The sequence below is a fragment of the Scyliorhinus torazame genome, chromosome 16 (assembly GCF_047496885.1).
Source record: "Scyliorhinus torazame isolate Kashiwa2021f chromosome 16, sScyTor2.1, whole genome shotgun sequence".
Lineage (NCBI taxonomy): Eukaryota > Metazoa > Chordata > Chondrichthyes > Carcharhiniformes > Scyliorhinidae > Scyliorhinus > Scyliorhinus torazame.
In genome coordinates this window covers 189,036,042-189,061,397 of record NC_092722.1, presented here as the reverse complement: position 1 = coordinate 189,061,397, position 25,356 = coordinate 189,036,042, and the positions used below count along the sequence as shown (strand labels likewise).

At 46.6% G+C, this 25,356-nt stretch overlaps 1 protein-coding gene across 5 annotated transcripts in view; it reads left to right on the top strand.

Moving 5' to 3' along the window:
* zfyve27 (zinc finger, FYVE domain containing 27) overlaps window positions 1-25,356 on the top strand; it is a 180,948-nt gene that overhangs the window by 44,289 nt on the left and 111,303 nt on the right. For all 5 annotated transcript variants that reach the window (XM_072479641.1, XM_072479638.1, XM_072479637.1 and 2 more), the window contains exon 6: window positions 21,433-21,566. In XM_072479641.1, the coding sequence (XP_072335742.1) occupies window positions 21,433-21,566 (134 nt within the window). The remainder of the gene's footprint in view (window positions 1-21,432; window positions 21,567-25,356) is intronic.

Genomic DNA, 25,356 nt, shown 5'->3' with positions numbered 1-25,356 from the left:
TAAGAGCTCATAATGTTGGGAGTGACACATTAGCTCGGGTAGAAGATTGGCTAACTCACAGTAAACCGAGCTGGGATCAATGGGTCATTTTCAGGCTGGTGAACTATAATTAGTGGAGTGCTGCAGGGATCAGGGCTGTGACCTCCATATTTACAATCTATATTAATGACTTGGATGAAGTCACAAATTATATTGTAGCCAAAATTGCCACTGATAGAAAGATGGTTGGGAAAGTGGATTGTGAGGAAGATGCCAAGCATCTGTAAAGGGATATAGAGAGGTTAAGTGAGCGGGCAAAATATTGGCAGATGGAGTAAGATGTGGGAATGTGTAAGGTTGCATGAATCACAAATATTTAGAAAGCAGTTGCAGCAAGTAATTAGGAAGGCAAATGGAATGTTGGCATTTATTGCAAGAGGAATGGCATTAAAAAAAATAGGGAAATCTTATGCCAGAGGTGCTTTAAAGGTATTTCCACAACGTCTCCCATGTGTGTTACCCTTGCAGTGAGTAACTCCACTTACTCTAGAAGTTATGTAACCAAAGATAACACATACACAAAGATTACTTACAAATGAAGATAAAATGATACTTCTAAACATGAATCAAACGAGATTATATTCTGTGCTGGCCTCGTATGTTTTTAAGTCGAGATGTATTGTCTGAAATGAAGGGCTTTATAGAATTGTCTCTGCAGCTGTGATAGCTTCCACTGTCAAATTGCTGGAGGTTGCTTTAAGAGGTAACTTAGGTGGAATTGGGTTTACAGGGAGGAGAGAAAGTTCTCTTTCTGTTTTGCAGGCAGGGCACAGTGGGCGGCACGGTAGAACAGTGGTTATCACTGTTGCTTCAGAGCTCCAGGGTCCCAGGTTTGATTCCCGGTTTGGGTCACTGCCTGTGCGGAGTTTGCACGTTCTCCCCGTGTCTGCGTGGGTTTCCTCCGGGTGCTCCGGTTTCCTTCCACAAGTCCCGAAAGACGTGCTGTTAGGTGAATTGGACATTCTGAATTCTCCCTCTGTGTCCCCGAACAGGCGCCGGAGTGTGGTGACTAGGGGCTTTTCACAGTAACTTCATTGCAGTATTAATGTAAGCCTACTTGTGACAATAAAGATTATTTATTTATTATTATTTTTTAGCTGTCAAGTTACCGTACAGCAGGCACAAGGAGCTGTTTACAGATGCATTTCTCTGTCACCCTGGGTTGAAGCTTCTCCAGGGTGACTCTCTGGTGTAGCCCACTTGCTACCCTTTTCAATGCTTCTTGCAGATAAGGCAAGGTGGCCACCGTTTATCAAGTGACTTGTAGAAAAGTATAAAATAACTTTCCACACAAAGCAACTGGTAATTCCATTAACAGTTATCCAAGTTCTCCTTACCCTGTGTCGTGATCAAGATTGCACAGTGGCTTATCAGTTAATGTCTTTCTGTTTGGAGGAAAAATCATCAAGGCAGTGAGTTTTTCTTTGCTCTTTTGGAGCATTCATTAAATTCTAAATGTATATGTCTGAGAATGTGTTCCCTTTGTCCGGCTGAAGAGATTCCACCCCAAATCCACAAGGGAAAAGTCAGATCACCCTTGGCGTCCATTTTAGAAACTGTCTTAACTCAGTCCGATGTTTATAAATTGTGACTTTAAAAGCAATTTTTCATTTAAAAAAATTATGATATGATAACTGCTTGTTTCAATTGTACAGTGCATTATGTACTGTTCTGGTCTTCCTACTTCAGGAGAGACATACTTGCGTGGAAAGCAGTTCAAATAAGACTCCTGGGATGAAAGGATTATCTTGGGTGGAAAGGTCGAGCAGGTTGGCGATCTTCCATAGAATCCCTACAGTGCAGAAGGAGGCCATTTGGCCCATCTGGGTCTGCAAGGACCCTTTGAAAGAGAACCCTACTATGGCCCACTCTCTTGCCCTAGCCCCGTAACCCCACCTAACCTGCACATCCCCGGACACAGGGGGGCAATTTCATCATGGCCAATCCACCTAACCGGCACATCTTTGGACTGAGGGAGGAAACCGGAGCACCCGGAGGAAACCCACGCAGACGGGGAGAAAGTGCAAACTCCAAACACAGATGGCCGGAATTGAGCCCGGGTCCCTGGCGCTGAGAGGCAGCAGTGCTAACTGTGGCCCGCCTTTCTTATTGAAACCTATGAGATCCTGAGGGGGCTTGACGGGCTTGACCCGAGTTGAGAGGGTGTTTCCTCTTGTGGAGAATCTGGAACTAGGGGGCACATTTTAAAAAATAAGGGGTCTCCCATTTAACATGGAGATGAGGAAGAATTTGGAATGCTCTCCCACAGAGATAAAATATATTGAAGGGCAAACGTAGATTGTTGATCTGCAAAGCAGTGGAGGGTTATGGGGGACAGGCATGAAAGTGGATTCACTCAGATCAGCCATGACCTTATTGAATGGCGGAGCAGACTCAATGGGCTGAATGGCCTACTCCTATTTCTTCTGATCTGGTGATCTTGCCATTCTAGCAAATCGTTTTTGAACCTTCCGGTGCCTTGATATCCGTTTTGTAACATGGAGAGCACTGCTGTGCACGGTGCTCTTAAACCTGTTGTAACCAAGGTTCAGTGCAAGTGTAACACAGCTTGCCTGCATCTCTCATCCATCTCTCTTTGGAAATGAACCCCAATGCTTTGTTTGTATTTTTTAATAGCCCTTTAACCTGTGTGGCTACTTTTAATAACTGGCAACTGTGGCCCACTGCTTCAAATTGATTGTAGGACCATGTCCTGAAGTTTGTGCTGTCAGCTGGGTCACAGTAAAGTAAACGTGCCTGCCAAGGTTTCCTCCTTAACTACAGGAAATCTTGAACTAGAGTTCCGCTTACAATATGTATAATCATAATTGTGTTTTAGAAAAAATAAATAGCCACGGACCCATGTCTTTTTGTCAGAGTAACAGATGGGTCAGTCTCTGGGAGGAAGAATGAGTGATAGGAAGCAGGGCTGCATGTTTGTAGTGAGAACCCACATTTTGGAATGAGAGGCACTATAGCAGGAACTAATTTTAAGAGGCTATGTAATTTTGTAAAATGACATCCTGTTGAGCCTGGACTCCTGTAACTTTCTATTTTTATTTTTTTTTAAACTATTTGCATATAGAATCATAGAATTTATAGTGCAGAAGGAGGCTATTCGGCCCATCGAGTCTGCACTGGGAAAGAGCACCCTACTTAAGCCCACGCCTCCGCCATATCCCTGTAACCCAGCAACCCCACCCAACCTTTTTGGACACTAAAGGGCAATTTTAGCATGGCCAATCCACCCAACCTGCACATCTTTGGACTGTGTAAGGAAACCGGAGCACCCGGAGGAAACCCACGCAGACACAGGAGAACGTGCAGAATCCGCACAGACAGTGACCCGAGCTGGGAATTGAACCCGGGTCCCTGGCGCAGTGAAGCAAAAGTGCTAACCACCGTGCTGCCCATAACTTTGCAATTTATCAATTAACAGTTCAGAGGTCTGTGAACCCTGTATATAACCATTCAGTGACCCATAGAAGCGGGGAAGCATCAGCTGGCCGACCTCCCATTCAAACAGTCCCTCACAATGTGGAAATGCGCAGAGCGAGTGTCAAGTAGGCCCTGAGACCGCAAGAAACATTGTCAACTTTTAACTCCTATGCCCACTTCCAAATTTGTGACGGGGTTTGAAGGCGTACTGTGTCAGTTTAGCTGACGGATTTCACTCGGTGAGTTACAGTGAAGCTCTGATGGCCTTAGCTGCCGTCCTTATTGAGCAGTGGGAGAGCACCAGAGTGGAGTCTGCCGCTGTTTACGCCCAGTATACTCTCAGGAACCCTGACATTGTGTGTCCGTTGTGCAAGAGGCTTTTGTGGATGGTTCAATACTGCATGACTTGGTACTTTTAGCACCTAACCTATTGGAGTAACAAAGTGAAAGGAAGAACTTTCCTTCATTTAGTTAGCTTCTTTCCAACCTCAACAGTGCTAAAATGCTTTATCGCCAATGAAGTTCTTTTGATGAAATGTAGTCACTGTTGTAATGTAGGAAACGCTGAAACCTGATTTCACACAGCAAGCTCCTACAACTACAGTGATCATGACTGGATCATCTGTTTTAGTGAAGTAGTTTCAGAGATTGATATTGCCATGACATTGGGATGAACTTCACTGTTCAAGGCCCTTTGATGTGTGACCTTGGGTGGTCTGGCACCTTCTGACCTCCAGAAATTCAGTTCCCTTAATATATTACGGGCAGCACGGTAGCCTTGTGGATAGCACAATTGCTTCACAGCACCAGGGTCCCAGGTTCATTCCGGCTTGGGTCACTGTCTGTGCGGAGTCTGCACATCCTCCCCGTGCGTGTGTGGGTTTCCTCCGGGTGCTCCGGTTTCCTCCCACAGTCCAAAGATGTGCGAGTTAGGTGGATTGGCCATGATAAATTGCCCTTAGTGTCCAAAATTGCCCTTAGTGTTGGGTGGGGTTACTGGGTTATGGGGATAGGGCGGAGGTGTTAATCTTGGGTAGGGTGCTCTTTCCAAGAGCCGGTGCAGACTCGATGGGCCGAATGGCCTCCTTCTGCACTGTAAATTCTATTTACTTCCCCAAAACTAACAATTATACCTCTTAAAATATTAATGCAAACCATGGAAGTAGATAATACTAAAGTAAATGATGGTCTGATTTGAGTGATTGATGTGCGAAATGGGCTTCTGAATAGTGTAATGGTGGCATATGTGTGGAGTCCCTGTTTTTGCTTTCAGGATGTTATGTTAGTGACATTGGGCGCGATTCTCCGACCCCCCCACCGGGTCGGAGAATCGCCGGGGGCCGGCGTGAATCCCGCCCCCGCCGTGTCCCGAATTCTCCGCCACCAGAGATTCGGCGGGGGCAGGAATCGCTCCGCGCCGGTCGGCGGAAATCCCCCGGCGATTCTCCGGTCCGCGATGGGCTGAAGTGCCGCCGCTGTCAACCCACGCCAGCCGGCGTGGATTGAACCACATTTCGAACGGCGGGACAAGGTGGCACGGGCGGGCTCCGGGGTCCTGGGGGGGGCGCGGGGCGATCTGGCCCCGGGGGTGCCCCCACGGTGGCCTGGCCTGCGATCGGTGCCCACCGATCCGCGGGCGGGCCTGTGCCGTGGGGGCACTCTTTTCCTTCCGCTTTCGCCATGGTCTCCACTATGGTGGAGGCGGAAGAGACCCCTTCCACTGCGCATACGCGGGGATGCCGTGAGCGGCCGCTGACGCTCCCACGCATGCGCCGCACGGCAAAGTCATTTCTGAGCCAGCTGGCGGGGCACCAAAGGCCTTTCCCGCCAGCTGGCGGGGTGGAAATCAGTCCGGCGCGGGCCAAGCCCCTCAAGGTGAGGGCTTGGCCCCTCAAGATGCAGAGAATTCCGCACCTTTGGGGCAGTGCGATGCCGGACTGATTCGCGCCGTTTTTGGCGCCGGTCAGCTGACATCGCGCCGATTGTGGAGAATCCCACCCATTGTGTGAGTGCACATTATTTTTTTTTAATAAACATTTTATTGAGGTATCTATGGTTTTATAACAATAAACAGAAGAAACAATGTACATACAAATAGAAACATAGTGCAAAATCCGTCTTCCTCTCTCACAGGTCTCACCTTTCGAACCCCCTAGTCTAAACTGAACTAAACCCCAACCCCCCCCCCCCCTTCAGCTGACAGTTAATTTTCCCCAATGAAGTCGACGAACGGTTGCCACCTCCGGACAAACCCTAACATTGACCCTGTCAGGGTGAACTTGATTTTCTCCAGACAGAGAAAGCTAACCATGTTAGCGAGCCAGGTCTCCGACTTCGGGGGCTTTGACTCCCTCCAAGCTAATAATATCGGTCTCCGGGCTACCAGGGAGGCAAAGGCCAGAACGTCTGCCTCTTTCTCCTCCTGGATTCCCGGGTCTTCCGACACTCTGAAAATCGCCACTTCTGTACTTGGTGCCATCCTTGTTTTTGACACCTTGGACATGACATCTGCAAACCCCTGCCAGAATCCCCTGAGCTTTGGGCATGTTCAGAACAGATGAACATGGTTCGCTGGCCCTCCCGCACACCTTGCGCACCTATCTTCTACCCGAAAGAACCTGCTCATCCGGGCCACTGTCATGTGAGCCCGGTGCACAACCTTAAACTGTATCAGGCTGAGCCTGGCACATGTTGTGGACGTGTTGACTCTACTGAACGGATCCGCCCAGAGACCATCCTCTATCTCTCCTCCTAACTCCTCTTCCCATTTGTGTTTCAGCTCCTCGGTCTGCGTCTCCTTGGATACCATGAGTTCCTTGTAAATGTCCGAAACCCTCCCTTCTCCCACCCACCTTCTGGAAACTACCCTGTCCTGTATCCCCCTTGGTGGTAGGAGCGGGAATGTTGAGACCTGCCTGCGTAGGAAATCTCGCGCCTGCAGGTACATAAACTCATTTCCACCCGTCTGTTCGAATTTCTCCTCCAACTCCCTCAGGCTGGGGAAGCTCCCCTCTATAAACAGATCTCCCATCCTCTCGATCACTGCTCTCTGCCATCTCCGGAACCCTCGAGGGTTTGCCTCCCAGGGCAAACTGGTGATTAGAGATCGCTAGAGATCGCCTTGTTGACCCGTTTAAAGAAGGTCTGTGGAATAAAGATGGGGAGACACTGAAACACAAACAAGAATCTCAGGAGGACCTTCATTTTCACTGTCTGTACCCTCCCAGCCAGTGACAGCGGGAGCATGTCCCATCTTTGGAAATCTTCCTTCATTTGGTCTATTGGTCGGGTCAAATTTAACTTGCGTAGCCGTTCCCATGCCTGTGCCACCTGGATGCCTAGGTACCGAAAGCTTCCCCCTACCACTCTAAACGGCAGCTCCCCCAGTTGCCTCTCCTGCCTTCTTGCCTGGATTGCAAACGTCTCACTTTTCCCCTTGTTCAATTTATAACCCGAAAACCGGCCAAATTTTCCCAGAATCCTTATATTTCTTCCAGCCCTTCTAGTGAGTTCAAAACATATCGAGCAGGTCGTCTGCATATAGTGAGATTCTTGTGTTCCACCCCTCCCCGAACCAGCCCCTTCCATCCCCTTGAGGCTCTCAGCGCAATTGTCAGTGGCTCTATGGCCAGTGCAAACAGCAGTGGGGGAGAGGGGGCACCCCTTCCTCTTTCCCCGGTGCAGCCTAAAATAACCCAATGTCAATCCGTTCGTCCGTACACTTGCCCAGGCAGACTCCGTCCCGACCTCCCTCTTGTCCCTCAGCAGAACAGTTGCCACCCCCCTCACCCCAGTGTAACAGCACTATGCAAACTGCCCCCTTCAACATGCATAACCTGCTCACCTCCCACTGCACTTCCGTGAGCCAGCCCGGCCAGCTATCTTGGTAGCCCCCGCCCATGGAGCCAGACATTTTCCCACTTATTGTTCCCCGCTCGGACACACACATGCAAAAGAAAACAATCCCAACCCAATTGCCCAAAAGTAACACAAAGAAAATCATAGAAAAACCTCACATTTAAAATTCACACCTCCATCTCCCATCAGTGCAAATGCAAGCTATACCTCACACAAATATGTGGCAGTCCCAGAATCAATACAGAAGGCATTACAAATAACGTCCAAAAACAAAAAACTTTTTTAACATGAACGCTACAGCAAAGTTCAAACACCGCAGTCCATTGCCAGCCCTTTACTCCTAACAAAGTCCATCGCTTCCTCGGGCGATTCAGCCTGTTGCTCCTCATAAGTGATCCAAAGACGGGCCGGATACAACAGTCCAAACTTCACCTTCTTGAAAAGGGTCGACTTTATTTGGTTGAACCCCACTCTTCTCCTGGTCACATCCGCGCTCAGATCCTGGTATATACGCAGGATGCTGTTCTGTGTCTGCCTGACCCACCGTAAAATAACTCCTTGTCCAGGTACCTGTGGAATCTCACCACCATTGCCCTGGGGTGGGGGGGTGGGGGGGGAAACTCCGGTCGTCCGCCATGCTGTCTCCCGCTGCAGCTTCAGCCCAGGCCTTCTCTGTCCACCTATTTCTTCCTTTGCGAGCACTCCTCGTCCGCTTCTCCATGCACTGATGTGGGATTCCTCTTCACAATTACGTCCACCATCAATTTTCCAAGTCAAAACCGACAAAAAATCGGGGGAAAAGGTCCGACCCGAGCGGGAGCCACCAAATCTGCGACCTACTCCTTCATAGCCACCACCGGAAGTGGGCGTGAGTGCACATTATTGAGTACTTTAAGGAACAGCTGTTATAGGACCATGAGTTCAGCCTCTCCAGCCTTTTCGACCATTCAGCTATATCGTGGCCCATCTGTTTTAACTCCTTGATTCTGTCATAATTATCTAGTTTCATGGTTTGTATTATTTTAGAGGTATATATTTTGGGGAAGTAAATATTTAAATATAAGGGAATGTCTGAAGGTCAGAAGGTGCCAGACTACCCAAGGTCACTCATCAAAAGACCTTGCAGGTGTACTTAGGAGGTCAGAGTTAGATGGTGAATGCCATGTAAACAGCAGGTAGCCTTCTTTTAGATGGGGAACTGCAGACAATATGTCTGAGGAGCATTGTCCTGACTTCATTAGAAATTTGAATTATCCTTGCAGGCCTAGGTGTGCTGATCTTTTGGAGGGTCGGTGCAGACTCGATGGGCTGAATAATCTCCCCTTGCACAGTAGGAATTCTATGATCTCCGAGTGAAAGGTTTGGTTTTGAAGCTAAAATATTAATTGATGTAGATATTTATTGGACATCTCAACCTCTGCCATAGAGATATGATTCAGGGTGGAGCCTAGGTTGGAATATTGGGAAGTTGCCGATGGAGTTTTTCCAGGAGATCTTTGGGGCAGGAGCTGAAAGCATCCAAGTTGTTGGGTTGGAGCCCTGAGTTCAGCATGGAGCGAAAGACCGTCTGCCTAGAGCTGAAAATCAGAAACAAAAAGGCTGTAAAAAATCAAAAGCATTTCCGAAATGGAGTCTCTAGGCCAGTGTGCGATGAAGCCCACATTGGAGGTGGGTGCGTCCACATGGTGAGGCGCTTGAGAAGCAGTGGAGGCTTGCGGAGGGACCCCAAGGAAGATGGCTCTGAGGATAGCAGGATCACCAAGGCAAATAGAAGTAACCCCAGAGAATTGTGTCACTTTTAATTTGATCCCAGGCTATGAAAGGACCTCCTTTAAGAGCCTGATATAGGTAGTCAAAGACTTTCCGGGGGGGGAGGGGTGGGGCAGGGGTGTCAAAGTGGAAAAGGGAAAGGTTCAGTTGAGCAGTTCAGTTTTAAAGTAAAGATGATTGCATTTTTGAAGAAAATTAATTTATAGGATTAACCAGCGTCGCTGGTTAGCCGAGCATTTATTGCCCATCCCCAGTTGTCCTTCAGAAGGTGGTGGTGAGTTGCCTTCTTGAACCGCTGCAGACCTTGAGGTGTCGGTACACCCACTGCCCTATTGGGGACAGAGTTCCAGGACATTGTGACAGTGAAGGAACGGCGCTATGTTTCCAAGTCAGGGTGGTGAGTGACTTGGAGGTGAAACTCCAAGTGGTGGGTTTCCCAGATATCTGCTGCTCTTGTCCTTCTTAATGGTCATGATTGTGGCTTTGGAAGGTGTTGTCTAGTGGGCAGTACGGCAGCAAGGTGGTTAGCACAATTGCTTCACAGCTCCAGGGCCCCAAGTTCGAATCCCGCTTGGGTCACTGTGCGGAGTCTGCACGTTCTCCCCGTGTGTGCGTGGGTTTCCTCCGGGTGCTCCGGTTTCCTCCCACAGTCCAAAGATGTGCAGGTTAGGTGGGTTGGCCATGCTAAATTGCCCTTAGTGTCCAAAATTGCCCTTAGTGTTGGGTGGGGTTACTGGGTTATGGGTATAGGGTGGAGATGTGCAGTTGGGTAGGATGCTGTTTCAGAGAGCCAGTGCAGACTCGATGGGCCGAATGACCTCCTTCTGCACTGTAAATTCAATGAACCTTGGTGAGTTACTGCAGTGCATCTTGTAGATGGTACATGGCTGTCACTTTGTTAGTGGTGGAGGGGTTGAATGTTTGGAAGGGAGAGCAATCAAGTGGGCTGCTTTGTCCTGGATGGTGTTGAGCTTCTTGAGTGTTGTTGGAGCTGCACTGATCCAGGCAAGTGGAGAGTATTCCATCACACTCCTGGCTTGTGCCTTGGAGGTGGTGGACAGGCTTTGGGGGGTCGGGAGGTGAGTTACTCGCCTTAGGATTCTGAGCCTTTGACCTGCCCTGGTACGAAAGAGAAAATGCTGGAAAATCTCAGCAGACCTGGCAGCATCTGTGGGGAGAGAAAAGAGCTAATGTTTCGAGTCCGATGACTCTTTGTCAAAGCTTTGTCAAAGCCACAGGATTGATATGGGTGGTCCAGTTCAGTTTCTGATCAATGGTTACCCCCAGGATGCTGATTGTGGGGGATTCAGCGATGGTAATGCCATTGAATGACAAGTGATTAGATCCTCTCTTGTAGGAGATGGCCATTGCCTGGCATTTGTGTGGCGAGAATGTAACTTGTCTCTTATCAGCCAAAGCCTGGATATTGTCCAGGTCTTGCTGCATTTGGACATGGACTGCTTAGTTATCTGAGGAATTGCGAATAGTGCTGAACATTGTGCAGTTATCCGCAAATATGGGCGACACGGTGGCACAGTTGTTCGCACTGCTGCCTCACAGCTCCAGGGACCCGGGTTCAAATCCAGCCTCGGGTGACTGTGTGTAGTTTGCCACTTCTCCCCGTGTCTGCGTGGGTTTCCTCCGGGTGCTCCGGTTTCCTCCCACAGTCCAAAGATGTGCAGTTTAAGTGGATTGGCCATGCTAAATTGCCCCTTAGTGTCCAAAGGTTAGGTGGGGTTACCAGGTTACGGGGATAGGGTGGAGGTGTGGGCTTCGGTAGGGTGCTGTTTCAAGGGCCGGTGTAGACTCGATGGGCCGAATGGTCTCCTTCTGCACTATCAATTCTATGATCCCCACTTCTGACATTTAGGATGGAAGGGAGGTCGTTGATGAAACAGCTGAAGATGGTTGGGCCTAGGACACTATCCTGAGGTGATTTCCTGGAGCTGAGATGATTGACCTCCAACCACCACAACCATCTTCCTTTGTGCCGGGTATGACTCCAACCAGCGGAGAGTTTTCCCCCTGATTCCCATTGACTCCAGTTTAGCTGGGGCTCCTTGATGCCACACTCGGTCAAATGCTACCTTGATATCAAGGACAGTCACTCTCACCTCACCTCTGGCGTTTAGCTCTTTTGTCCATGTTTGAACCAAGGCTATAATGAGGTCAGGAGCTGAGTGACCCTGGCAGAAGGACACTGAAGAACACCCACTGGGACAGTTTCCAATTTAGTCCTGGCCTTTGTCAAGCTGCTGATTGTCAGTTTGAGAGGCTGTTGTCTTGCTTCAATCGGCCATGATTAGGGAATGGGAGGGTGAACATAATAGCCAGAGTTCTTGCTCCGTGTCAGGATGCAGTAACTGTTGATGGTGCGTAATCATTTCTCTGCTCACGTGAAGAAAAGGTACCCAGAGGACAGCTGTATGCAAGGTGAGGATGTGGGGAAGGTTTTTTTTTTAAAAGAAGGCTTAAAACAAAGCGGAGAATGTGGGTGGAGAGCATGGAGTTCCTGTAAAGCTGGCTGCTTGCTATTCTTTACCGTCATAGCACTTTAAAACCATTTGGGGGCAATATCTACCCTTTCCTGAATTGCAAGTGAAATCCAATCTATTATATACCTATCTGCATGTCACACTAACTACACAAAGATTAATTGTTTGCTTCTGTAATCGGACCCCATTGTGCAAGATTCCTAATTTGTTAAATTTATATGTTGGTTTCCATTTGATTGTCCTTTTGACGTTTCAAGTGTGTGGAATTATTTTTAAGCTCAAGATTGTGTGGCATGAAAGGAAAAAGCTATTAAAATGGGTATCATTTTTCGCTGTTGCAGATTTAAGGCAAATGAAAAATCACTTATTCGTGAAGTTTCAAGCTGGGTGTTCATTGCGATGCGAGTGAAACCGAACAGTGGGTGTGTGAAAATTTTCATAATTGTCCACCGAACTGCAAAAATGCCCATCAGCGCAATTGATGTTTCCATTAACACTGGTGCAAAGTGCTAATTGTAGCAGCAAGTGAATCAGTTTGAGGCAATCACAGAATTGTTACGGTGCGGAAGGAGGCCATTTGGCCCATCGTGTCTGCAACAGCTCACCAGATGAGCATCATGGGCGACATTCTCCGACCCCCCCGCCGGGTCGGTGAATTGCCGGGGGCTGGCGTGAATCCCGCCCCCGCCAGTTGCCGAAGTCTCCGCGAGCACCGGATATTTGGCGGGGGCGGGAATCGCGCCGCGCCGGTTGGCGGGCCCCCCCGTGCGATTCTCCGGCCTGGATGGGCCGAAGTCCCGCCGCTAAAATGCCTGTCCCGCCGGCGTAGATTAAACCACCTACCTTACCGGCGGGTCAAGGCGGCGCGGGCGGGCTCCGGGGTCCTGGGGGGACGTGAGGCGATCTGGCCCCGGGGGGTGCCCCCACGGTGGCCTGGCCCGCGATCGGGACCCACCGATCCGCGGGCGGGCCTATGCAGTGGGGGCACTCTTTTCCTTCCGCCTTCGCCACGGTCTCCACCATGGCGGAGGCAGAAGAGACTCCCTCCAATGCGCATGCGCGGGAATGCCGTCAGCGGCCACTAATGCTCCCGCGCATGCGCCGCCCGGAGATGTCATTTCCGCGCCAGCTGGCGGGGCACCAAAGGCCTTTTCTGCCAGCTGGCGGGGCAGAAATTCGTCCGGCGCTGACCTAGCCCCTTAAGGTTGGGGCTCGGCCCTCAAAGATGCGGAGCATTCCGCACCTTTGGGGCGGCGCGATGCCCGACTGATTTGCGCCGATTTGGACGCCAGTCGGCGGACGTCGCGCCGTTTCCGGAGAATTTCGCCCCGTGACTTTGTTCCATCCTCCTGCCTTTCCCCGTACATCTGCACATTGTTTCTATTCAAATAATCTAAAGGCCTCTTGAATGCCTTGATTGAACCTGCCTCCGCCACCTCTCCGGGCAGTGTATTCCAGACCTGAAAAACACAATGCATGAAGAAGCTTTGACAAAGGCCAGGACTAAATTGGAAACTGTCCCCAGCGGGTGTGCTTCAGTGTCCTTCTGCCAGGGTCACTCGGCTCCTGACCTCATTGCAACCTTGGTTCAAGGATCGTTCTCGATCCTTTTACAAGGGGGATCGGTGTCTCCCCATCTACTCTACCCAGCGCCCTCATGATTTTGAACACCTCCATCAAATCTCCTCTTGGCCTTCTCTCCAAGGTGAACAGTCCCAACCTCTCCAATCTAACCTCCTAACGGAAGTTTCTCATCCCTGAAACTATCCTTGTAAACCTCTGCTGCGCTCTGTCCAATGTGTTCACATCCTTCTGATAGTGTGAGGCCCAGAACTCCACTCAATATTCCAGTTGAGGTCTAACTATTGTCTTGTATAAGTGCACCATAACCTCCTTGCTCTTGTACTCTCATAATTAATTTAAGAGTATTGTGCAAGTAACGCATTAAAACCTATCGTCTGATTAGACAATTTTATCCCCATTGAAAGATTAAAACTTTTTCAATGCAACGGTAACGCATGTTTCAAAGGTAGAAGCCAAGACCTGCAAAATTCCAGGACCTAAGCACTCATTATCATCAGGTGATCAACATCTTTATCTTCAAGATATCAGGCCACACACATCAGTCCCTGCTACTTGGATAACCTAATTCCCATTGATCAGCTTTTCATCTGACTAGCTAAATGGATGATGGAGTGTTAAAAACCTTTGTCAACTGGCTTTTAAAAAAATTTACATCAACAAAATGACTTTTTGAAGCTGAGGCTTGAAATTGTCATGCTTGTTGCTCTGTTAATTTACAAACGAGTCCAGAAGTATTTTCACCTGCATTGGAATGGGGCTTGAAAAATGATTTGGATTCTTTGACCACAATCCTCTTCAAAGAGCCAACACGGGCAAAATGGATCGAATGGCTTGGCTTCCCTGTGTGCTGTAGGAGTCTACAATTCAGCTGTTTCATAGCAACAACACTGAAAGGCCCTTATCCTGTTTGTTAATAACCATGCTTAAATGTGACGAGCTCTCGGTGTATCAGTCAGCCAGTGCGGACTGAGTACAAACTATTAATTATTTTTCACTCTTCCTCCGTTCGAAATTCCTGTGCAACTTAATAATCCAAGAAACTTGTAGGAGCAAGGAAAGAAATTGTGCTTGTTCTTTTTGAATAAACAAAATATTATTTTGGTTATTTTTTTTGTGCTAACTAAAGTGAGAGCGTGTGGACATCAAGCGATCCCTCTTCCGGCGTAACTTCGCCTGGCTATCCTCGGCCCCTGAATTTGCTCCCTTGTTTTGAGGGAGCTATTCTTTTCCCAATACCAGCTATCCTTTGAATGAGAATGCTAACTTGTATTGTCTGCAGAGCATTCTGCCCATCTGTGTTCTGGGTTGAAGAAAGTGTGGAAAGATCAGAACTTGCTGTAGAATCTTTCCCCCTTAGCCCAGCAACCTCTGCCCCCCGCCCCCCTGACCTTTCCCTCCCTGACCGTTGCAGAATACTCTCTTTAGGAGGTCCATTGACTGATGGGAGAAATTTGACTACCGATGACCTGGTGAATTTGACGGATTGTCATTTGATCCAGGGATTTGTGTGTCTGGTTGAGAGTTCCTACTTTCCCTGTTCCTTCAAAAACCTAGAAAGGACTGCTCATCTGGAATTTGTTTGGTGCAGTTTGGTTTGCCCTTGGGGGAGTCTGTGTGGAGCATGCTGTGTTAGAAATATATTAATACAATGAAAAATATCCTGTTGCCTGATGTTCGTTCACTCTGGATTGCAACAGCTCAAAGCAAATTTAGTCTAACCACAGAATAACAAGCTACAGATTGTTCCCTGCTATTCATTGACTCCTGCTGTAAAAGTGAGCACACGTGGGCACCAAAGAGCAGGCGGGGTGAGACTCATCTGTGGGTGAGCAGCTACCCACGTACACCAACTAGGCTGACAAATGAGGGATGGCCCCTAGTGAAGTACCAGCGGCCTGCCGTCTTCCGTGGACAACAATCTGAAGTGGAGCGTGAAACGGCCCAAAAAGAACCAAGCGCAATGGTGGGGTACAATAAGTGAAAGATTTTCTTTGTTCTGTGTGGACCTTAGAGTGAGAAAGTATATAGTGAGCTCTTCTCCTAAGCTGTCCCTCGGGATAGAGGATACCTTGCTTCCACTTCGCAGAGTTTAAAGGTCCTGACTCTGAGGTGGCTGACGAGCCCAGTGTGCAATCTGCAGACTCTGCCACACACGGGACAAGTAGTGCTTGAAGGGATGGGTAGCTAGATGGGGCTGCAAAGATGGGGCTGCATCTAGATGGGACTGCATCTATTGGACTTCATCTCTGCATGTTCATGGTGACGTCTATTGACGTCCCTGAATGATTTGTCTTCATTATTGATCTCCCGGGAGGCAATGGGGATGTTTAATCTCTTCCGATCACGATATTGAGCCAGCCTTCTGAAGTCAGAAATTGGCACATAGGCAGGAGGGCCTTTGAATACTATACAAAGAGCTTGCTTTGTGTCCAGTTGTACTTTGCCTTTGTAGGAAAGCAATTTATTTAAAAAATGGATAGTTGGGTTCTGTACAATGCAGTAAATCGGTTGTTTGTTTTTGCTGTTAATCAATCTGGTCGTTTATAGCCTAAGCCATGTTTTGAATGTTTTATTGTCGTCCCTTTCTAGAGTCAATACAATTGTAAGGGAAAGTGATAGCTTTGTCCTGTAAACCATGTGCAGTATCCTGGGTTAGTGTTTGAGCCCAAGATCACACTGGTTCCTCGGATATTGTGGATGTATCCAGTTTGTAGCATTTGATTTGTGGTATTTGGCATAATAAAGGTGTCTCATAGTAAACTTTCATGAAAAATAGGCAGGTTCATGTTTGGGACGTGAAGGTTTCACCAGAACATTTTTGTAGCAACTTTTTATTTCTCCTCCTTCGCACAGAGTAATAGATACTTGACAGTAATGAGACTGCAGTCTGACCTGAGCAGCGTGAATCAGTACAAAGTCAGAAATACTGTTGAATTACTATAAAATTGTAATCTAGTCAAAAATGTATTGATCAATGTTGACTTTGAATCTGATTCCTGGGATGAGCTGGTTGCCTGCGAGGAGCTAATGAGTAGAATGTGTCGATACTCTAGTTTGAGGGGTGATCTCAAGGATGCATATGAAATTCTCCACCTGGCTTGGTAGTGTAGATGCTGAGAAGCTGTTTCCCTGCCTGGGCAATCTAGAACCAGTGCGTTATCGTATCAGAGGGTAACACACACCTGGGACCGAGATTAGGTGAATTTTATTTTCTCTGACAGTTGTGAATCTTTCGAACTCTCTACCCGAGACGCTCAGTCACTGTGTATGTTAAAGGTTGGGAACAATAGATTTATAGGTTTGTAGATACTAAAAGGTGTAGAGATAGTGTTGGAAAGTGAAGTTGCTGGAGAACATCAGCCTTGATCTTATTGAATAGCACAGCACATGTTTTGTATTGTGTGGCCTTCTGCTCTCGCTACTTGTGTTATGATCCTAACTTCAGATTCTTTATACTATAATATATTATAATGAATATTTGAAAATGTTTGCATGACTAATCGAATTGAGAGGCTTGCTTGCTTATAATGGATATATACACAAATGATTACATGGCATAATCTAATCAAGAGTTTCAGCTGTTATAAACCACTTGAATGAATCCAACTATTTATATAACCCTCGTATCGGAATCTCCGCATTAGATTGCAGCTTTGAAATTGCTTCCAGATACCTTGTGCTGTATTGAATAATGTTCACTGAATTCCCAATAGCTCAGATAGTAAAGGCGGTGCACGGCTCAGTTATACATACCAGGAAGTTTACTAGTATAGAATGCAACCATTCAGCCAGTTGTGTCTGTACTGTTAATTTACGAGAAACTAGTAGCTTTGTGTTTTCTTCTCGCTCAGATATTGATCCATTTCCTAAAAGGTGCATTTTGTGTTTTCCTTGATCATTAGATGTCCTGACCACCCTCGGCATGGGGGAATGATAGAATACTGCTCCTCGATTAATAACCCAGAGACGTGGACCAATGCTCCAGAGTCTAGGTTCAAATTCTACCATGGCAGCTGGGGAGAATTAAAAGTTAATTAGTTAATAAATCTGGAAGCAAATACTAGTTTCATTAAAAATGATCATGAAACTACTGGATTGATGTCAAACCCCAACTAGTTCACTAATGTTATTTCGGGAAGGAAATTTACGATTCATACCCATTCTGGTCTACATGTGACTTCAGATCAACAATGTTGTTGACTCTTAACTAACTGCCCTCTGAAATGGCTTTGCAGCCACTCTGTTGTCTCAAGCCTTACCATCACTGAATCCCCCACAATCAACATCCTGGGGTTACCATTGATCAGAAACTGAACTGGACTAGCCACATTAATACTGTGGCTACCAGGACAGGTCAAGGGCTAGGAATCCTACAGCGAATAACTCACCTTTTTGAGGTTCCCTCCAAGTACCTCTTCAAAGAGCCAAATATATCGTGGCTCCCTCACTGTCACTGGGACAAAATCCTGGAACTTCCTGCCTGACAGCACAGTGTGTGTACCTACACCTCAAGGACTGCAGCGGTTCAAAAGGCAACTCACCACCACCTTCTGAAAGGCAACACGGGTGCACTTACACCAGAGGGACTGCAGTGGTTGAAGAAGATGGCTCACCACCACTCTCTCCAGGGCAATTGGAGATGGGCAATAATGTTGGCACCAGTATCCCAAGGACATTAAGACTTCTCGTTTTTACTTTATCCTGAGGATGAACCAGGTTCTCTTGCCACTTCTGCAATGCTTGTCTTCATTCCTTTGTCGAGGCAGTGGCTGTGTGATGTGTACAAACCCACAATCTGGGGATTCGATTCGACACTGATTTCTATTGTCCACTTCAGGGTCGTCTCCATAGTGGTGGGCTGGGCAGGTTGCACTGTGTCACTCGGTGGCTCAGAAAAGGCCACTGGAAAGCAGATGGATTCGAGGTAAGTTGGCAATAGAATCAGAGGCGACATGAGGAAAACATTTTTTTTTACACGGCGAGTTGTTATAATCTGGAATGCACAGCCTGAAGGGGTTGCGGAAGCAGATTCTATAGTAACTTTCATAAGGGAACTGAATAAATAGTTGCAAGGGGGCGGCGGCTGGGATTTCAGAACTATGGGTGTTTTATTCGAGATGGCCAGGTTAGAACTGGAGCCTAATCTTTGTACATTTATCTATTTATAGAGAGACCTGCATGTCCAAACCCCAAAACCACAGTTTTTTGAAATGGGAGCACAAATGAATCCCCAGTTAATTGCCACGACTTGAATACAATTAAACACCCAATTAATACACAATTAACAAAAGGGAAGAGTAAAGGAGTGGGACTAATTGGATAGCTCTTTCAAAGAGCTGGTAGGGGTGATCGGTCAAATGGTCGACAATGCTGCATCGTTCTGTTGGGATGTCCTAAACGTCCATTTAAAAAATGAGAGAAAGCTGGAATTGCCGTGCAATTAATATCCTGTCCCCCATAACCTTGTCTGTAGAAACCTCTGTAAATTATGGTGGATCTTTAGAGATGATTTTGTGGAATCCTGGGAACATGACTTGCTGAGGATCTGCAATTGTTAACGCTGTTTTACGGTCTGAGATTTGTGTTTTTTTTCATCTTAAACGTGCTTTTGGTGTAGGCTGCGATCTCCTTTCTCTCTATATAAATGTTTCCATCTGAAAGGAAAAATTATATTTGTACTTTTGCATCTGCCTGTGTGCTTATATTCCAAAAGGATTTGTATGTGCCAACAGCATCACTTGGCAAATGCAAACATTGCATTTTTTCCATTTCTCAAGTGGCTTTCTGCAGGCTGCGCTTTTCCATTCACTCTCTACTTACAGGTAACAGAAATGTTTTGAGAGGCAATCAGGCTTTTTATTATTTTTGGTGAGTAGAATGGGACTTGAGCACCTGAAGGGTTTGTTTTTTCATCTTCATATATACACACGTCTGAAGATTGGATATACTTAGTCCCTTTTGGAGCATGGGGGAGGGGGGGGCTGGCTATAGCAAAAGATGTGGTCACATCCTCGCAGCAGTGTTAAGTGATGTATTAATGCAAATATCGCAGATGCTAGGGATCTGAAATAGAATCAAAGTGGTGGGGATATTCAGCAGGCCAGGCAGCATGTTTCTCTCTCTCTCTTTTCCCCCTCACCTCCTCTTTTTTTCTCCCTGCCTCTCCACAGGTGCTGCCTGATCTGCGGAATGTTTCCATCATTTGTTTTGTGTTCATTGTACCAATGCAAGTCACTTCCAACCAAAAAAGAAATCTTAAGCAATCTGGGGTCTTCTAATTTAGCTCAACGTGAGGATAATATTGACGGCTCCTCCCATTGTTTTCACAAGTTTGCTTCTCTGGGTGGGACTTTCAGCATCAAATGCTGCTTCCTGCATGTCCGGTCCGCGTGATGTGCCAGATTGATTTTCATGTTTTTGTCATTCTTGACTGGTCATTTGAGCACTGTCCATTGAGTCAATGGTGCAGGCTCTGGTGACTGAGCCAGTGCCAACAAATATCAGCCAAATCTCAACGTGGGTTTGCATCCGAACTGGTAGGAGATGGTGGTAGATTAGGGCAACTGGATTGATGATTCATTCCAACCCTTTAGTGAAAAAACTCTACATCATGGTGACTAGTGCCAATTAGTCCTGTGTCCCGTGCTCTCGCCTTCTCTTGATAAATTCCTGATTATATTCCTGTGGAGTACCACGGGATGGTTTACTGTGCAAACCTCGGTGGGGAAGCTTCTGGAAACCATAATTTGGGGCAAAATTAACAGTCACTTGGGCAATTGTGGTTTAATTAAGGAAAGCCAGTAGGGATTTGTTTCGGGTAAATCGTGTTCAACTTGCTGGAGTTTCTTTTTGACGAAGTATCAGGGGGTGGATGAGGGTAGATGTGGATGTAGATATGTTGTGCGTTGACTTCCAAAACGCATTTATGACCAAAGTTGGAGCTCGTGGAATAAAAGTGACAGTAGAAATATGGATCCAAAATTGGCTAATTGATGGGAAAACAAAGAATATTGGTGACCAGCAATTCTTTGGACTTGTGAAGTTCCCCAGGGATCACTGCTGAGTCCCCTGCTTGCCCTGATGTACGTTAATGACCAAACCTTGATGTACAAGGCACAATTTCAAAAATTAGCAGATGATCCAAAACTCTGAAGTATTGTGAACCATAAGGAGGATAATGTAGCAATTCAAAAGGATGTGGACAGGTAGATGGAATGGGCAAGTGTGGATGAAATTTAATGCAGAGCAGTGCAAAGTGATTCATTTTGTGTGGGATAATCACGGAGGCACAATATAAACTAAAGGGTCCAATTGTAAAGTGGATGTAGGAGCTGAGGGGTCTGTGTTTTTTTTTGTGCAACAATCATTGAAAGTGGCAGGACAGGTTAACAATCAAAATCTTTATCATAGATGGAATTTACAGTGTAGAAGGAGGCCATGAGGTATCCTGTGGGACGGTAATTGGCAGGTCAGGTCCGCGTATGGCCGCTGTCATGTTGTACAGTGCTGCAGGTCGTTGTCGTGCGCCGCTGCTAGCCCCTCACTGGTCCCAGAATCGGTGAGGGTTCGGCGCCGATTTGGCCGGCGGAAAAGCCCAGGAATTCTCTGTTTTAGCTGGAACTTAGCCGCTAAAATGGAAAGTCCAGCCCCACAACTGTTTATCTTTAACGTGCCATTCTACCTTGTTTGAAGAACTGTCTTGAACTCATTCACATCAATCTTTAGTGCAACGGTGAAATGTGGCTCCCGGAACACTTGCACATAACCGTAAGCTCCAAGCTAATTAGTTCCGAGCTCTTTAGAGATTTGTACAGGTAATATATCAATATGTAACACCTGGAAGATGAACTCTTCTTGCTCCATCTCTCTGCTGTTTTCCATCTCTCTGCTGTCTTCCACCCCATCACAGATCTTCCTTTTGTCCTTGTCCCAGCAACTCCTTGCTCAAAACCCCTTTCATCTCTCCGATATCTTTTTCCAGTTCTGGTGAAGTGTCACAGACTTGAAATGTTTAGTCCGTTTCTCTCTCCACATATGCTGTCTAAACAGCTGAGCATTTCTATCATGTCCTGTTCCTATTCCAAAACCCCCCATCACTGCTCTGTCTGGATCCATATTCTGGTTTGAAGCTGGCATTCGGTCCTTGGCCTGCATAGTTTGAATCCAGACCAATGCATATGCTCACTGGGCCATCAAAGCAGCTCCATCTTTCATCAGCTTAGTGGTTATCTTTATTGTGTTTCCGCAGTTATAACCGATTATAAGGGAGCTTTACTGCAGACTCTTGGATCAAACACTGAGATTGAAGCAGAGATGGTTGTGGTGTCAGAGTCGGAAGGAGGGTCGAATCAGGACATAACCCCAACGGCAAGTACCCCGGAGGTAAGAAGCTGCTTGGATTTTTTATACTGGTGTATACTTCCAGTAATAAATACTGCTGGAAAGAAGCAAGCAACAAAGAACTTGGATTTATATAGAGCTTTTCATAAGCCGCAAACAGCAACCTGATTCTGACCAGGTAATCCGATTTAGTAATATAAAATGAGAGATAAATATTGCTCCACAAGAATTCCCTCGCTCTTCCTCGAGTAGTTGCTATGAAATATTTTCTGGCCATCAGAAAGAACATTTGTGGCTTTGCTTTGATCTGTTCTCTGAGAGGCAGCACCGCAGATGGTGCAGCACTCCCTCAGTATTGGAGAGTCAACCTAGATGATACACTCGAGACTCTGGAGTGGCACTTGAGCCCACAACTTTCTGAGTTGGAGATGTGAGGGTCTTTCTCCTGAGCCACGACTGAAGCTGCTGTATTCCGGGGTACATTATCCTATTGTATGCATGTGAATGCTTCAAACATACGTCTATATCTTTGCTCTTTTTATCTTAATCCGTTCAGGTTATTTTTCCACCTGTACACCAGGTAGTCCGTGTAAGTGTCAGGCACCTGGTGTATTATTTTGTACAGAAATCGGTACCAGTGAATTTAAAAAATAAAAAAAAAAAAATTTTTTTAAATCATTCATGGAATGTGGGTCGAACGTGTAGGCCAGACCTGGTAAGGACAGCAGATTTCCTTCCCTAAAGGGCATTAGTGAACCAGATGGGTTTTTACAACGTCAACAATAGTTTCATGGCCATCATTTGGCTTCTAATACCAGATTTTTATTGAATTCAAATTTCACCAACAGCCTTGGTGAGATTCGAACTCTGGACCCCAGAGCATTACTCTCGGTCTCTGGATTATTAGCCCAGTGACAATACCATTATACCACTGCCTCCCCTAAATGAGCTGTGTGTACAAAATAGTCTCTGAACTTATAGCTCACTGTCATGGTTTGCATTTCTTTAAAGCTGGACTCTAATATGCAAGACACTCTTGGGTATTAGTTGTTCTATATATAGACTATCTGGGCCCTTCAGTTAGATTTCAGTTTGAAACATCTTCCTTGGTATTTTTCTATCGTTCATTCTCTTCTCTCTTTCATTCGCTTTTCTCAATTGAATTGCTGCCTTGTATTTGGGGTTCGAAAGATTAGTTTTGAATTTTTGGGGGGAGTAGGGGAGAAAGGGGGGTGAAACTGATGTTTGTTAACATGAATATTGCTGATATGAGAGGCATGTCCCTGGAGCCTTTAACCTTGCACTCCTTAGGACAAGCACAAGAATGCCAAATATCAAACAATCTCAACATTGATGTTAACGTTTGAAATTTAGTATTCTTGTGTTTGTCCTGTTGAGTGTAAGGTGAAAGGCTTCAGCAACATGACTCTCTCTCTTCAGTAATATTCAAGCTCTGTATTACCAGGTGACTGTCTGTTAACTTGAGAAATGCTGGAAATTATGTACAGTTCCTTATATAGCAGTTTCCTTGAGTGTTCAAGGTTGAGGCATTTAGGTATCCTGTCAAACTCCATGGGCGGGATTCTTTGTCCCGCCGCACCCGTTTTCCAGCGCGGCGCGCCCCTGCCAGCAGCGGGATACTTCGTCCCGGCCAATGGTGTTTCCCATTGTGCCCCCCCCCCCCTCACGCCGTCGGGAAATCTGCGGGCATGAGTGCGCTGCTGGCGAAACAGGATCCCGCTGACGGAGAATCCAGCCCCATATATTTTAACATAATTTTGAAATTAAAAATTACATAATTGGATGGAGGTTTTTGTTTAATTTAGCTTATCTGTCCCTTTCCTGACTTAATTTGAATTTAGCCCAGATTGATCGACTGAGAGTCTTCCATTTTCAGCTGGGATTGGAAGGCTTTGGACACCATCTGCATTCACCTGTCCCCCCACTTCCAGAGTTGGCTGGTACGGGGTTGCATTTTGCAGTATCTGTTGGCCAATAGTGCTGAAAGTAGCTGATTAGTGCCCAGTGCATGTTGTGACTGGGACTTTAGTGTAGTGTATCATTGCTGCCACCACTGACTTACATTGGCTCCTGATTAAGTAATACCTCAATTTTAAAATTCCCATCCAGCTGCTCAGCCCATGTGTAATCCGGAGGGAGCTGACAATTGAAAGTAATCCAGGTTGGCATTTTGGTGCAGTACTGAGGGAGGGCTGCATTGCCTCAGGTGCCCTTTTTTGGATGACACATTAAAGCAAGTTGTGAGTGACTCATTCAGGTGGGCAAAGTGGAAGTGCAGGGACCTCTCCCTGAGTCATGGCCAGTACTTGCCCTTCACCAATGCCTCTGAGAGATGAACTGATTGTTACCACATTGTTGTCTGTCAGATTTTGCTATTTATGATTGGTCACTATGTCTGTCTGCACAACAACAATGGCCACACTTCAAAAGCATAGTTTATTTGGGTTGTGAAATGCTGTGAGACATATGAAAAACCAATCGGCACTACATTTATCCAAGTTGTTCTAATTCATGGCATTATGTGTTAAATAAAGATCCAGTTTGTGGTCCATTTTATATTAAATGAGTGCATGTACCATGGTACATTGTGTACCACAATGTGTTGTGGTATGTTGCATGTTAAATGAGGGTTAGAAGTCTAGGCATGTGGTGTGTTACTTGAGGATATAGATCTTGGCACATTGTACGATAAATAAGGATATAGATTTTGGCATGCTGTGTGTTAGAAACAGCTGGAGTCCCAATGCAAGAGGCGCAAAACCACAAATAGGTGCCAGACCTACACAAGCTCTTTCTGGATAGAGTAAAAGCATAAACTGGGGATTTGCAGGCTTAAAATTCAGAGCTAGCGTCTGCTCTCGTTTTCACTCTCTGTATTCCAGGTATTTCTCCCTATCTATCTTTCCCTCACTCAGTTGTTCCCTCTCCACTGCTCAGGGTCTCTATCTTCACCCCCTCCCTGCTTGCTCCTGCTCGCCATCTCCTTCCCACTCTCTGTCTCTCTCTGTCTCTCTCTGTCTCTCTCTGTCTCTCTCTGTCTCTCTCTCTCTCTCTCTCTCTCTCTCTCTCTCGCGCTCTCTCTCTCTCTCTCCCCCCGCACCCACCTCAGCCTATCGTGTCTTTTGGGGGAGAATGGGCCTTGGCTTAAATCATATCTGGCAATGCAGCACTGCCCCCAAATTAAACTTTAGCAATGCTTTCTCTCTATGAGTATAGACTGTCGACTCAGATGCTGCTTGTAAAACATTGGTTGCGTGTGAAGACTGGAAGCAGCCTGTGCAATAATGTCATCCAAAATTTTTTAAGACTTCCCTTGGAAGTCACACCATCCTGACTTGGAAATAAATCGCCGTTCCTTCGCTGCAGCTGAATCAAATCCTGGACGTCCCTCCCTAACAGCACTGTGTTTACAGCAGGCTTTTTCAAAATGGGGATCATGACCTGTGGGTTGGTCGTGGGCAGGTGTAAAAAGGTTCGCGGTGCACCCTGAAATTAATGCAAGTATCCCAACTACTGGGTAAGATCAGCAGGATGGCAAACAGAAGGAGTGCTATGAAATTGGCTTTTGTGAGCGGAGATACAGGAGAATGCATGGCCCAGGAGTGAGAGGCAGAGGGGACTGGCCAGCTGACAGACATCCCAACAGCAAGCCAGATGGTTAGCTGGTAATTTAGAACCGTCACACAGACAAGACTGAAGCCAAGTAAAGGGACACCTGATCATTACCAATCAATTTGGTTCTTCACTGAACTGAAGTCTTTCAATGAACTAACCTTAAATTGAGTATCTCTTCAGGATCACCCACCAAGAG